The sequence below is a fragment of the Panthera uncia genome, chromosome D2 (genome assembly GCF_023721935.1).
Source record: "Panthera uncia isolate 11264 chromosome D2, Puncia_PCG_1.0, whole genome shotgun sequence".
Classification (NCBI taxonomy): Eukaryota; Metazoa; Chordata; class Mammalia; order Carnivora; family Felidae; genus Panthera; species Panthera uncia.
In genome coordinates this window covers 54,436,129-54,451,013 of record NC_064818.1, presented here as the reverse complement: position 1 = coordinate 54,451,013, position 14,885 = coordinate 54,436,129, and the positions used below count along the sequence as shown (strand labels likewise).

Here is a 14,885-nt window from a genome sequence, read left to right as displayed (position 1 = left end):
AAGATATATGATGTGCAAATATTTCCTCCCATTCTGTGGGTTGCCTTTTTACTCAGGTGATAGTCTTGCTACACAAAATGTAAAAACTTCTGTGAAATCCCCCATTAGTTTATTTTTTTCCTTTTGTTGCCTGTGACTTTGATATCATATGCAAGAAATCATTGCTAAATCCAATGCCATGAAGCTTTTGTCCTATGCTTTTTTAAAAATAATTTTATAGTTTTAGGTCTTATATTTAGTTTATAAATCCATTTTCAATTAACTTTTTAATACGGTGTTAGGTAAGTGTCCAACTTTATTCTTTTGCTGTGGACATAGTTTTCGCAGCTCCATTTCTTGAAAAACTGTTCTTTTTCCATTGAATAGTCTTAGCATGCTTGTTGAAAATCATTTAAGGATTTATTTCTGGATTCTCTATTCAGTTGGTCTATATGTTTGTCTTTATACCAGTACCACACTATTTTGATGACTATAGCTTTGTAGTAAATGCAGGGTGTAAACATGGAGACCTCCCTAGGATTTATTGACTACAAGGTGGTGAGTGATCCAGAGTCCAGAGTTTAGAAATGAAAGATCAGAATCTTAGGTTAAAAAACAAAGAGTCAGGGCTACATCAGGGGCTTTGGTGCCCAGGTCAAAGATTATCATCAGTTAGAGGTCAAGATCTAGATAAGTGAAGTAGAATAGTAGTCAAAGGACAACAGGAGAAAAAATGATTTTTAATGATGAACAAAGATCTTTCAGACCTGTTCATTATATACTTCCTGATGAGGGGAACAGCTAGTTCCAAAACATGCATTTATGGGAATAAGTAGAGAGGAGTTGTGATTATGAACAGTAAGGCAATTACTTGACTGTAGTTGTGAATCAAAATGGAGAGTTTCTAGGTGCAGTTCCTAATAGAACTCTCCTTCATTGAATTTTCTTGTTACTATTGCTATAGGATTAACTTTTCATAGTCTACCACTCACAAGTTAAAAGAGAAGTGGGATCTCAGAGATCTCACTGCACCCCACGGTTTTTAGCCTTTCTACTTCTGATCTCTTTACCTGTGGAATCCATTCTCCCTTGTGCATGATTCAGTGTACATAGTTCAAGTATACAATGAGGTTGTACTTAACTATGAAGGATTTTAAGTGACTTAACACAAATTTGTTATCTTACAGTTCTGTAGGTCGTAAGTCTACAGGAGTCTCACTGGTCTAAAATCAAGGTTGGCAGGGATGCTTTCATTTCTGGATATTCTAGGAGAGAATTTATTTATTTGCCTTCTCCATCTTCCAGAGGTTGCCCACATTCCTTGGCTTATGGTCCCCTTCCTCTATCTTCAAGGCTAGCGATGTTGTATCTCTCTCTTATTCCTAACTACGGTTGGGAATGGTTCTCTGCTTTTAAAGACCCATCTGAATAACCTAGTTGATCTCCCCATTGCAAGGTTCTTAACTTAATCACACCAGCAAAGTCCTTTTTACCATTTAAGATAACATATCACTGTGAAGGATTTTGAGAATAGAAATCACACAAATCTTAGAGATAAAACAAGAGTATGGGCTCCTGGATGTAATTCAGCTTGGTACAGTTCTAATTAATAGACCCTTTCAAACAGTCTGTTTTTACTCTACATTTTCCTTATATAGATTCCTGTTTCAGCTCCTCATCTTTGGGGTTTTGATTCTTGTTTGCTACTTTACCTTTGTTTCCAGACTAGTGTGAGCACTCTTTGAGCCTCTGTTGATCTTTGAAGGAGAGAAAAAACATTTCTTTTGAGATTTTAGTCTTCAGTCTCTGCTCTTTGATACTCACATCAGAACTGTTGTCTTTATGGGCATCTGCTTTACCACTTTGGCTAATTAGGTTCTTTCCTGAGCTTTTCCTTTGGATGAAAAATGGTCGATTATTCTGTGTGCTCTATCACTTATTCTGAGGTCCTATTGTACCCCCGGTTTGTTGTTCTTGTGCTTTGTTGTGTCTTCTTCTCAGGCTTCTTTGGGTGGAGTTTTTACCTCCTAATCCTCAGATTCTGTGTTCTTTGTATTTTTTTCCTTAAAATTCCTCCTATTTCTAGTTCTGTCTTCTATTATCAGTGCCTCTGACCCAATCTAGTTTTATGTCTCCCTAACACGAGTCACAACATCTTTTCCTAGGGACTTATAATGATATACAATTAAGGCCAATTCCCATTTTATGTGAGAAGTCCTTTTGTTGATTCCCTCTGAACTGTAAAATACTTAACACCTCCAGATTTTCATTTAAACCCATCTGCTTCTGTCTCCCTTTCTGGATATGTCTTAAGCTCATAGTATCTTTTGGGGGCAGGGATTTTTTTTTAATTTAAAAATAAAAAAAAAATAATCTCACACCCAATGTGGGGCTCGAAGTCACAACCCCAAGATCAGGAGTCACATGCTCCACCAATTGAGCCAGCTAGGTGCCCCAGGTTTTTGTTTTTTTTTGTTTTTTTTTTTTGTTTTAAATGAAGTTTATAGAATAGGTGGAGTGGGTTCTGTCATACTCTTGTTTGGAGGAAATTTCCTTTGGTTTTCAGCTCTACTTTATAGTTTAGCAAGGTAGAAATTAACAAGATATCATAATGTTTTTGTCACAAGACTCTTCTTAAAACTTTGTTATGAAGTTTTTCAAATACAGATAAAAGGTGAAAGAGTAAAACAGTGAACACTCATATAACTGTCAGATTCAACAAATGTTACCATTTGCCATATTTGCTTTTTTTTTTCCCTCTATATATTTATGCTTTTTTTGGTGTTTGTTTTTGGCTGAATCCCTGACAGTAAATTGCAGACATGATACTTCACATCTAAGTACTTAAGCGTACATCTCCTAAGAATAAGAACATTGTCCCAATAGTCACAGTGCCATTATCATGTCTAAGAAAATTAATGAGGATTTCATATTAGCTAATATTCAGTACAGATTCAATTTTCCCCATTTATCCTAAGAATGTATTTCATAGCTGCTGTTTTTAATAACATGTACTAATCGAGGTTCATTATTGCCTTTGATTATTATGTCACTTTTAATCTGGAATAGTCCCTATGCTTTTTCTTCATGTCATGGACTTGTTGAAGTATTCAGGCCAACTGTGTTACAGAATATTCCATCTTCTAAATTTGTCTTACTGTTTTCTCAAGGTTATTTAACTTGTTCCTATGTATCCCTTTCTATGTAGTTCCTGTAAACTGTTAAGTTAGGTCTAGAGGCTTGATTAGATTCATATTAAGCATTTTTGCAAAGATTTATAGGTGATGTTTGTGTATCTCCTATTGCATCATGTTGCATCACATTCAGAGGCACAGAATGTCAGATTGTCTCACCCTCAGTGATGCTAATTTTGCTAACTGCCACATCTCTTAATTACAAAGGTACATTTTCCCCTTTGCAATTAGTAAGTAACCTGCAGGATGATTACCTAATGTAATGATTTTAGCACCCATCTGTAATCCTGCTGGAATCTGTGGTGATACTGGGTATTACAAAATAGTGTTTTTCTAATTCTGTTTAATCTTTATTAGCTGACTTTTTTTTTCCTGTGGAGGAGAGCTTTCCTTTCCTCTGTTTCATTCTCTCTCTCTTTTTTTTAATGAATACCTCTATAGACTCATAGGTTTATAGTTATTCAAGGTGTTAGTCAATTTCAGTTGTTAATTTTAATTTTCAAATTGTCTCAGATTTGGCCAGTGAGAGCCCTTGCCAGCTCTTCCTGCTGTCTTTTTGACAGGACTCCATTAGTCTGAGTGTTTCCTTCCTGGCATAAAATGTCCCCAGCTCACTTTGCATTTGCTCTGCCCTGGGCCTGGAATCAATTATTTTCTTTAAGGAGCCCTGTTGTTTTTTTTTTTTTTTTTGAGTGACCCTAGGTATACTCATTATTTCTGGGGTGTCATTGCTTTCTAGGCTCTTTGAGGGCAGGAAGTAGATTAAAAATTTTTTTAAAAGCAACTATTAGTTCATAGTAGTATCTCCAATTCAGATTTATCATTCCAGAGCTTTTTCTTGACTTCTTTTACTTTGTATCTGTTTTCAGTCATTGCAAATTCAAGATTTTAGTAGCACTTATATGCTACTTGCTTTATCCTACAATATATAAAATATCAACATATAAAAAATTAGTTTAAAAAATACACCTATATAAACATGCTGATGGAAGTTTAAGATTCCCTTATAGTTCCTTTTCCTTAGAATATATCTCACTCAGGATGTATAATTAGAATACAGGTGTTTTTTTTTTAAAGGTTTATTTATTTTTGAGAGAGGGCTAGAGCCCAAGCAGGGGAGCAACCAAGAGAGAGAGAAGGAGACACAGAATGCAAAGCAGGCTTCAGGCTTTGAGCTGTCAGCGTAGAGTCCCACACGGGGCTCAAAATCATGAACCATGAGATCATGACCTGAGCCAAAGTTGGAATGCTTAACCGATGCCCCTAGAATACAGTTTCCAAAAGTTAGGTGGAATAATTCTTTTTCTGTGCTTATGTTGTCAATCATATACTCAGATTATTCATTTTTTTCCCTGTTTGTGTTCAGTTTAGGGTTTACCTTTATTTCCTTTTGGGTTTAAGTGTATTTTTTTGACTCTGTAGTATATTTACATGCTTCAAAAGCCCAACTACACAAAAGGGTATATACTTAGAGAAATCTCAGTCGTCTTCCTAACCATTTTCTTTATTTTCTGGCTTATCCTTTTCTGGTTTATCTGGTTCTTTTTGTGTTTCTTTTTATAAAAACAAATAAGTGTGCATATGTATATATGTTCCTATTTCCTTTTTCTTACATAGGTGCTTTATATACTGTTCCATGAGTTTTCTCATTCAACAGTAGATCCTGGAAGTCATTCATATCAATTCATAAAGTATTTCTTCCTTCTTTCCCTTATCCTCTCCCCTCTTTCGTTTTTAGTAACTAGATAGTTCTGTGTTGTATGGATGTATAAAAATTCATTCAACCAGTTTTCTATTAAAAGACATTTAGGGGGCACCTGGGTGGCTCAGTCCATTAAGCATCCGACTTTGGCTCAGGTCATGATCTCGCGGTTTGTGAGTTTGAGCCCTGCGTCGGACCCTGTGCGGACAGCTCGGAGCCTGGAGCCTGCTTTGGATTCTATGTCTCGCCCTCTCTCTGCCCCTCCCTGCTCACACTCTGTGCCTCTCTATCTCAAAAATAAATAAAACATTAAAAAAAAAAAAGACATTTAGGTTGTGTTTAATCTTTTTTTTTAAAGTTTACTTATTTCTTTTGAGAGAGTGTGTGAGTATGAGTGGGGGAGGGGCAGAGAGAGAGAGAGAGAGAGAGAGGGAGAGAGAGAATCTCAAGCAGACTTCATGCTCAGCACGGAGACCAACTTGGGGCTCGACCTCACAAATTGTGAGATCATGACCTGAGCCGAAATCAAGAGCTGGACGCTTAACCCACTGAGCTACATAGGCACCCGTCTTTTTTTTTTTTTTAATGACAATTTAAATTGTGGCCAGGGGGAAAGTAACCATTCAGAAATATGTCCAGAGTGGTTTTTTTTTTAATGTTTATTTATTTATTTTGCTAGACAGAGAGTGAGCGTGAGTGGTAGAGAGGCAGAGAGAATCCCATGCAGGCTCCATGCTCAGCACAGAGCCCAATGTGGGACTCAATGTCACGACCATGAGATCGTGACCTGAGCCGAAATCAAGAGTCAGAGGCTTAACTGACTTAACTAAGTAAGCCACCGAGGCACCCCATATTTGATTTTTATATCTATAGTAGTGTCTTCTCAAAAACAGTTTTCCTATCAGATTTGTTGAAGTACCATTTTGGTGGCAAGAGAAAGGAAGCTATGGAATAGGGCATTTTGAGGATCTTTTGTTTTTCTTTCTTTTTTTTAAAATTCTCTTTTAAATGTTTATTTTTGTGAGAGAGAGAGGGTGTGCATGCACACTAGTTGGGGAGGGGCAGAGAGAGAGTGGGATATAGGATCCCCCTCTGACAGTAGACAGCAGACAGCCCAATATGGGGTTCAAACTATGCTTAACTGACTAAGCCACCCAGGTGCCCCTGGGATCTTTTGTTTTTCAGAAGTAATCTGCTAGTCCAGTTATTTTGAGAGTCACTGTTTTTGTGGCCTGAAAGAAATTTAGATACTGCTAACCATTTGTTCTTGGTTTTCTTTTATATCCCGCCCAGGCTCCTGTTTATATTCGGGAATGTGCTAGATTGCACTATTTGGGCTCCAGATCTCAAGCATCAAAGGTAAGAATAGGAAACTGCTCTTAGTCTATTCAAGGAGAGAGTTAATTAAGATTAGTGGAGTTTTATTTTATTTACAAAAAAATTTTTTTTTAACATTTATTCGTTTTTGAGAGACAGAGAGAGACAGAGCGTGAGCAGGGGAGGAGCACAGAGGGAGGGAGACACAGAATCCGAAGCAGGCTCCAGGCTCTGAGCTGTCAGCACAGGGCCCGATGCGGGGCTTAAACTCACTGACTGTGAGATCATGACCTCAGCTGAAGTCGGACGCCTAACCGACTGAGCCACCCAGGCTCCCAGATTAGTGGAGTTTGTTTTTAAAAAAAAATTTTTTTTTTTTTAACATTTATTCATTTTTGAGAGTGAGAGAGACAGAGCATGAGCAGGGGAGGGTCAGAGAGAGAGGGAGACACAGAATCTGAAGCAGGCTCCAGGCTCTGAGCTGTCAGCACAGGGCCAGACGCGGGGCTCAAACTAATGGACTGCGAGATCATGACCTGAGCTGAAGTTGGGTGCTTAACCAACTGAGCCACCCAGGCGACCCCCCAGATTAGTGGAGTTTTAAAACAAAGTGTGAGGGGTGCCTGGGTGGCTTACTTAGTTAAGTGTCCAACTCTTGATTTTGGCTCAGGTCATGTGATCTCATGGTTCGGGAGTTTGAGCCCTGCATGGGGCTCTGGGCTGACAGTGCAGAGCCTGCTTGGTATTCTCTCTCTCCCTCTCCTCTACCCCTCCCTCACTCGCACTCTCTCTCTCTCTCTCTCTCTCTCTCACTCAAAATAAATAAATAAACTTTGAAAAAATAATAAAACAAAGTATGAAATAAAAATAAGCCATGGAAAATAAAATGTTAGTGTTATAGTTCAAAATTATCTAGTCAGTTTGAGATAAGGAAAAAGACGGAGAAGAAAGTTATGTATTGAAATAAAAGTGCCCCCTCCGCCCCCCGCAGTCTTCTTGTTTCCTTTCAGAGGTTCTCCACTGGTAGATGGTATCCTCTACATGTGAGTGATGGCATAGACTGCATGTTTGAAGTTTTTCATAAAGCCCCTATGCATTCTTACAGCATATGATATAAACAGTCTGTAAATAGCAATGTATTAAATATTTTGCAGCAGTAAATAAGTTTTATATAATACATTCTTATTTCATGTTCAGTGGTAACACTCTACCAAATGTCTCAAACGCTTGAGACCACATGAGCTTAGAAAGCAAATGTGTGATGCTTATTAACAAGATTGCATATGATTCTTAAGCTTTAAAACTGAGAAGTTTAAAAAACTTCACAAGTACTTTTTAACGATTTCTATTTAGTCTGTCTTGGTTAGAAACTTAAGCTGCCATCTTATGCTATTGTTTCTGCCTCTTCTTCAGTAAATATTTGGTGTGACCTGGAGGACAGTATATGAGTTCAACTAGTGTAAGTGCAGTTTGGTTTTTCTTAGAGAGTTGTTGCCATTCCTCCACCGCTGCAGTGTAGTTACCCCATCATGTTGTCACGTGTAGGAAAGAGCACCCAGCCAAGAGCCCGTGCACTTGGTCTCCAGGATGGGTCTGTCCCTTTTAATATCTAAATGACTTTAAACTTATAGCTTAACTTCAGTTTTTTCTTTTATCAAATAGGAATGATGATACTTTCCCTGCTTACCTCATAGGATAGCAGTGAGAGTTATATGCGATTAAAAGATGCTTTGAAAACTGAACTCTTATATAAATATAATTTTTGGTGGCAATATTCTAAATGAATTTAGGTTCTCTAGGTAGGTCGTGGGAGTGGGCTGTTAATGTAGTCCATAATTAGCGATTTCTCTTCATCTGATAATTTTGTTTAGGTTTTTCTTATTCCTTGATTTAAGAGTGTACCATGTTCCCCATTTCTCCCCCCTCTTTTGTTCCAGGGTTGTGGGAACCTGAAAATAAGCTGGCAGGATATATTAATTCGCTTTTCTTTAAAATTTTCTCTAGGATGATCTTGATCTGATAGCTTCATGTCATACTAAGTCCTTCCAGCTGGCAAAATCTCAGAAACGGAACTGGGTTGATTCCTGCTCTCATCAGGGGGAGACCCAGCAGCGTACAGAAGAGGCATTGAGAGAGCTGTTCCAACACGTTCACGATATGCCAGAGTCAGCGAAGAAGAAACAACTTATTAGACAGGTACCTGAAGGCAGGAAATGGTGACGGGCTTTAGGAATGTGGTCAAGGTTGTAGAATCACTAGGGAATACTGTTACAAATCTCGTTTAAGTTTTGGCTCGTATTGACCTACACTTGGCTCGGCCAAGGAAGCAAACTTGTCAGTGGAATCTCAGTGGCGGTGTCTATACTACTGCCCCACTAGGGAAGGGAGTAGAGGGAGGCTCTTGGATTTCTACAGTTAAACAGAAGGATCCAAGTGTATTTAGAGTTTCTCTAATTTCGGTCATGTACCAAATACGCTGAGAGAGAACCAGCAGTTATACAATATATTGTTCCGGAGTTTAAATCCTTCAGATATTCTTGGCAAATAATTTAATCCTTTGGAATTCCAATTTTCTTGTTTGTAAAATGGTAATTGAAATGTCCGCGTTTCATGACTATAAACATTAGAAAGAATCTGTGTAAAGTGGCTGGCATAGCAGAAAGCGGTAGCTCTTACTAATGAGTTGTTTGCAGTTAGGAAACACTATAAAGTGGGCCTGGTTTGATATTAGAAGGTAGGAATTCTGGTAGCTAAATTTGTTGATTTTGGAGCTGTGGGAACAAAGTAGTGCTCTCATTTGCCATTTTGAGACTTGAAGTGTAGCAGGAGTAAATCCCAACGACTTGGTTAATTTCTTTCTCAGGAAATATATTTTGTCTCAATCCCTCTTGAATTTTAGCTGAATAGGCAAGGTCAGCCTCTTGACTTCTTATTTAGCTGGGATCTTCTTGAGGGAAGTCTGTGTTTTTACTTTTTTTTTTTTATACCTAATCTCAAGCGTAGGGCCAGATATAACCAAGTGCTCAGAAAAAGTTGAACTGAGTTATTAATAGTTGATAGAATCTTTTAAGAAAAGTTTTCTGTTACACTCTTTGAAGTTACTTTGAGATCTAGCAAATTGTGTTATGACTGGAATTTTCAGGGGTGTTGTCTGAGTATTATCACAGATTCAGAGCACTGCAGTGATTTAATTCTTGATAGAAACTAAGACAGCAACTTAGGTAGGACAAGTGTAATGACTTTGTCATCAAGAATGCAGAGGGTTAAAGATAATATGAAGGAAAAAGCTAGCATCATTTTTGGTCTTTTTAGAAAAATAGGAAATTATAGAGAAGGTTAAGAAGAAAATAAATCACTCATCTTACCAGTGTTTACCTTTTTGGTATTTCTTTTTGTTTTTTTCCTATGAATAAATTTTTACATAATTAGGAGCATACCACATACTTTCTTTATCTCTTTTACTAAACATTACAGCATAAGCATTTTCTCATGCATGCTTGCAAACTCCTTGCATACGTTTCAAATACTGCCATTTTGTTTTGTGGAAAGTGTAATTTTACTATTTCCTGATTTTTCTCTGGTTATAAAAATAATAAATATTTACTATAGAAACATTGAAACCTCCAGAAGAGTGTAAAGAAGAAAAATCACCTGTAATCATCCTGAGATAACCACCAATAAAAATTTGGGAGTATTTTCTTCTAGCGTTTCTTTCCATGAATATGTATTTGACATGTTTTTCTTTTGCTTGAGATCACAATATATATTCAGTTTTTATATTCCTGTCCTTTTCATTTAACATTATATCATGATCATTTTCTAGAGGCCGTGAACAAGGGCATCTGGGTGGCTCAGTCGGTTGGGTGTCCGACTTTGACTCGGGTCATGATCTTGCAGTTTGTGGGTTCAAGCCCCGTGTTGGGCTCTGCGCTGACGGTTTGGAGCCTGGAGCTTGCTTCGGATTCTATGTCTCTTTCTTTCTCTCTCTCTCTCTGTCCCTCAGAAACAAATAAATATTAAACAACAACAACAGCAACAAAAAGGGTCATGAACATTTTTAACACTTGCATAATATTTCATCACTTATATCTAATGTATATACAATTTGCCTAACATTGAACATGTTTGGGAAATAGGTTGTTTTTTAGCTTATAAATTTTTGCTCATAGCTATTTTCATTGCAGAGTTTTTCCTAGAAGTGGCATGACCCAAGGATATGCTTTTTTTTTTTTTTTTTTGGGTGTAGCTTATAGCTATTAGGTCACTTTTTTTTAAAGTTTATTTATTTTTGAGAGAGAGTGTGTGAGTGAGATGGGGCAGAGAGGGAGAGAGAGAATCCCAGGCAGGCTCTGCATTGTCTGTGCCGAGCCCAAAGTGGGGCTTGAACCCACGAACCGCGAGATCATGACCTGAGCTGAGTGGGGTGCCTAACTGAATAAGCCACCAAGGCCCCCCCCCTTTTTATTTTTAAAGTTTTTAAATTTATATTAGAGAGAGAAAGAGCACGGGAGTAAGGGAGGAGCAGCGAGAGAGGGGGACAGAGGATCTGAAGCGGGCTCCGCGCTGATAGCAGAGAGCCCAAGATGGGGGTTGAACCCATGAACTGTGAGATCATGACCTGGGCTGAAGGTGGATGCTTAACCAACTGAGCCACCCAGGCGCCCCTAGATCCCTTTTAATATATAGGTCTCTCTTTCTCTCCCCCCTTTTTCCCCCTAAAACATTGCCAAAGTTTGTTTGAATAATCTTAAATTCATTTGTTTATTTACTTATTTTTCATTTTTTTAATGTTTGTTTAATTTTGAGAGAGAGAGAGACAGAGTGTGAGCAGGGGAGGGGCAGAGAGAGAGGGAGACACAGAATCTGAAGCAGGCTCCAGGCTCTGAGCCCGACACGGGGCTTGAACTCCTGAACTGTGAGATCATGACCTGAGCTGAAGTCGGATGCTTACATGACTGAGCCACCCTGGCGTCCCTGAGTAAACTTAAATTTTTTTTTTGTAAATGTTCATTTTTTGAGAGAGAGAGAGAGAGCATGCGAGTGGGGGCGGAGGGGCAGAGAGAGAGGGAAGAGAACACAAAGCAGGCCCCAGGCTCTGAGCTGTCAGCACAGAGCCTGACCCGGAGCTGTCAGCACAGAGCTGACCCGTGAGATCATGACCCGAGCCGAAGTCGGACACCCAACCGACTGAGCCACCCAGCTGGCCCTTAAATTTAAAACAATTTAGATTTACGGGACACCTGGGTGGCTCAGTTCGTTAAGCGTCCGACTTCAGCTCAGGTCATGATCTCATGGTTTGTGAATTCGGGCCCCACATCTGGCTCTGCTGACAGCTCAGAGCCTGGGGCCTGCTTCTGATTCTGTGTCTCCCTCTCTCTCTCTGCCCCTCCCCCACTCACTCTCTGTCTCTCTCTCTCTCTTTCTCAAAAAATAAATAAACATTAAAAAAAATAATAAGTAAAATTTAGATTTAGGAAAAGCTTGCAAATATAATACAGAGAATTCTCACATACCCTTCACTCAGGGTACCCTTCACTCCTGATGTTAACATTGTTAAGACTGGGATGCCTAGGTGGCTCAGTTGGTTAAGCATCCGACTTTTGATTTTGGCTCAGGTCATGCATGATCTTCTGCTAGTCCCATGTCTGGTTTTGCACCGTTGTGGAGTCTGCTTGGGATTCTCTCCCCCTGTCTCTGCCCTGTCTCCCTCATTCGCACTTGTGTTCTCTCTCTCTCTCTCTCTTAAAAAAAATTGTTAAAACTTAATGTTACTATTAACATGATAGATTTTACTCAGATTTTATCAGTTCTTTCGCTGATACCCTGTTTCTGTGTCAGGATCTAATCCAGGTTACCTCATTTGTGTTTAAATACACACATTCTCTCTCTGCACTTCATTTGTGAAAGAAACCAGATTGGTTTCCACAGACTGGATCTTGCTGGTTGCACTTCTGCGGTTTTATTTAACATGTTCCTCCATCCTCTGTATTTATTATACATTTGTAGTTAGATCTAATTATAGAAACTGATTTGAATATCAATTAGGTTTTTTTCTTTTTGGTAAGAACTTCATAGGTGGTGTGAGTTTTTTAATACAGTAGTTCCTGCCTCTTATCTTCAGGGGATGCATTCCAAAACCCCCAGTGGATGCCTGAAAACTGTGGATAGTGCTGAACCCTATATATACTATGTTTTTTTAATACATACATACTTATGATAAAGTTTAATTTATAAATTAGGCCCAATGAGAGATTAACAACAATAACAATAACCACAATAATAATAAAATAGAACAAATATAACAGTATACTGTAATAAAAGTTATGTGGATGTGTTCTCTCTCAACATACCTTACTATAGTGTTCTCACCCTTCTTATGATAATGCGAAGTGATAAAATGCTCATGTGATTTGGTGAAGTGAGGTGAATGATGTAGGCATTATGATGTAGCGTTAGGCTTACTACTGACCTCTGACCGTACATCGGAAGGAGGATCATCTGCTTCTGGACTGTGGTTGATTACAGGTAGCTGAAACCACGGAAGGCAAAACCATGAATAAAGGGGGGCTACTGTATGCATTTTTAAAAGACTCTGGACACACATTGCTAAACAGCTTCCCAGAAAGTTATTAATGCTCTCACAAGCTGGATACAAGAGAACCCACCTTACTGTACCTGTCCAACATGATCAGGAATGATGGGTTGTCACTTGTCCCAATATACCCTGGAGGGATGCTTGCTTGCGAAGCTCTTTAGAAGTGACTAAATTTTCTGTCAGCTGAGATAATTAATGTCGAGAACATTTTGGTACCTATATAATATGTATGAAAAGTGTCATTTTTTAAAGTCTCCAGAACTGAACCTGAACTGATAAAAATTTGCAAAATTAAAATTCACATGTAAAAACTATATGTCGAAAAGGAAGATAAGTAGAATTAAGTACTATGTCATTTTTTGTAACTGGGAAGATGAATGGCTAATCAAAGCATTAAATAAGACTATATAATGTCTTAGGTCTTCCATTTTTCCATGTTAGATACTATTAAACAGAGAGCTGATATTGATAAAAATGCCAATTCTTTTGAGAGAGAGGGCACGAGCAAGTTGGGGAGGGGCAGAGGGAGAGGGGGAGAGAGAATCCTACATAGTCTCCACGTCCAGTGCAGAGCCTGACTCGTGGCTCAGTCTCACAAACCGTGAGATTGTGACCTCAGCCAAAATCAAGATTCGGATGCTTAACCGATTGAGCCACCCAGGTACCCCGACAAATTTTTATTCTGATGTATTTCCTCTGATAATAATGCTGGCAAGCAATCATGATAGATGTCCATTTAAAGAGCTTTAGTCACTTTTTTATTCTGTGTGCAATTTATGTTAAATTAAGGACTGTTTTAGGTTGTGCTAGTCACTCTCTTTGTTCAAGGTACTTTCTGCAGAAAAGTCTTGATTACCAGCTGGAGATCTTGGACAAATTACATAACTCCCAGAGTCTCAGTTTCCTTGTCTGTAAAATAGGGGTAACATTTCCAACCTCATATAGTACATGTGAAAAGGAAAATGAAGTGCAGTCTTCTTAGAGTAATTTAAAAAATTTTGAATCTTTTTGGCAACATCATTTGCTTTGAGATTTGCTTGCCAACCTACCAATCCATATGTGTGGAGACTCACTTATTCCTGGATTTTTCTGGATGTTTATACTTAGCTGTTGATTATTACAGAATCCTATCTCTTGATGGGGGAAATAATAGTAAAATGTTTATGTTTTCTCTTAGTTTAATAAGCAGTCGGTGACTCAGACACCAGGGCGAGAATCTTCTACTCCTCAGGTACAGAAGAGAGCCCGTTCACGTTCCTTCAGTGGCCTTATCAAGGTAGGTATGCTGTGCTGTTGTTTTCAGCATTGACTTAGAGAAAATTTAACAGTGTGACTTTTCTTATGCATAAACAGTTTTCTTCTATTCTTTGGGATCCTATAAAGGGTTTGTTTGTAAGAGGTTAAAGATAGAATTTGGAAAAACTGTTAGTTTTTATAGCATTTTGCTGTTTCAAATTGGAGAAGGGGTTCTGTGATTGGAGAAGGGGAGAATAAAAGAAAGGTCCTTCCTTTTCTTTGGGGGCTGAGGACAGAGTCCCATTCCTGAGCAGTGTAGAGTGTTCTTTGTTTTGTGCTACACATTTCACTGCACAATTTACAAAAGCTCTTGGAGAAGTGAGGGAGTTGACAGGCTTGTGGAAATGGTTTGGGAATGGATTTTTTTTTTGAAGTTTATTTTGAGAGAGAAGAGAGAGATGGAGAGAGCGTGTGTGGCTTGTGCACCAGTGGGGGTGGGACAGAAAGAGAGAAAATCCCAAGCAGGCTCCATGCTATCAGCGTGGAGCCTGATGTGGGGCTCAAAACCCACAAACTGTGAGATCATGACCTGACCTGAAATCAAAAGTTGGCCACCTAACCAACTGAGCCACCCAGGTGCCCCCAGAAAATGGATTTTCTGATAGCCTAGTGAGTTTCAGGTAGCTGAAATTTTTGTAAGCTTATTATTTCAATCAGTTGTATATTTCCTCTGTATCAAATTACTTAAAAATCTTGTTTTTAAAACAAATACAGTATCTACTTCTGTGCTGTTGCTGCCCTCACTATGCTTGTGGGTTGAATTCACAGGTCTTCACGGATGATCTCAATTTGTGATTAAGGG

The 14,885-nt window shown here is 38.6% G+C and overlaps 1 protein-coding gene across 2 annotated transcripts in view; it reads left to right on the top strand.

The window, feature by feature from the left end:
• Positions 1-14,885, top strand: part of ARHGAP19 (Rho GTPase activating protein 19) — a 66,836-nt gene that overhangs the window by 37,587 nt on the left and 14,364 nt on the right. Inside the window, exons 7-9 of one of the 2 annotated variants that reach the window (XM_049646457.1) lie at positions 6,169-6,234; positions 8,197-8,388; positions 13,965-14,063. In XM_049646457.1, the coding sequence (XP_049502414.1) occupies positions 6,169-6,234; positions 8,197-8,388; positions 13,965-14,063 (357 nt within the window). The remainder of the gene's footprint in view (positions 1-6,168; positions 6,235-8,196; positions 8,389-13,964; positions 14,064-14,885) is intronic. The other variant, XM_049646458.1, reaches the window with a different exon arrangement.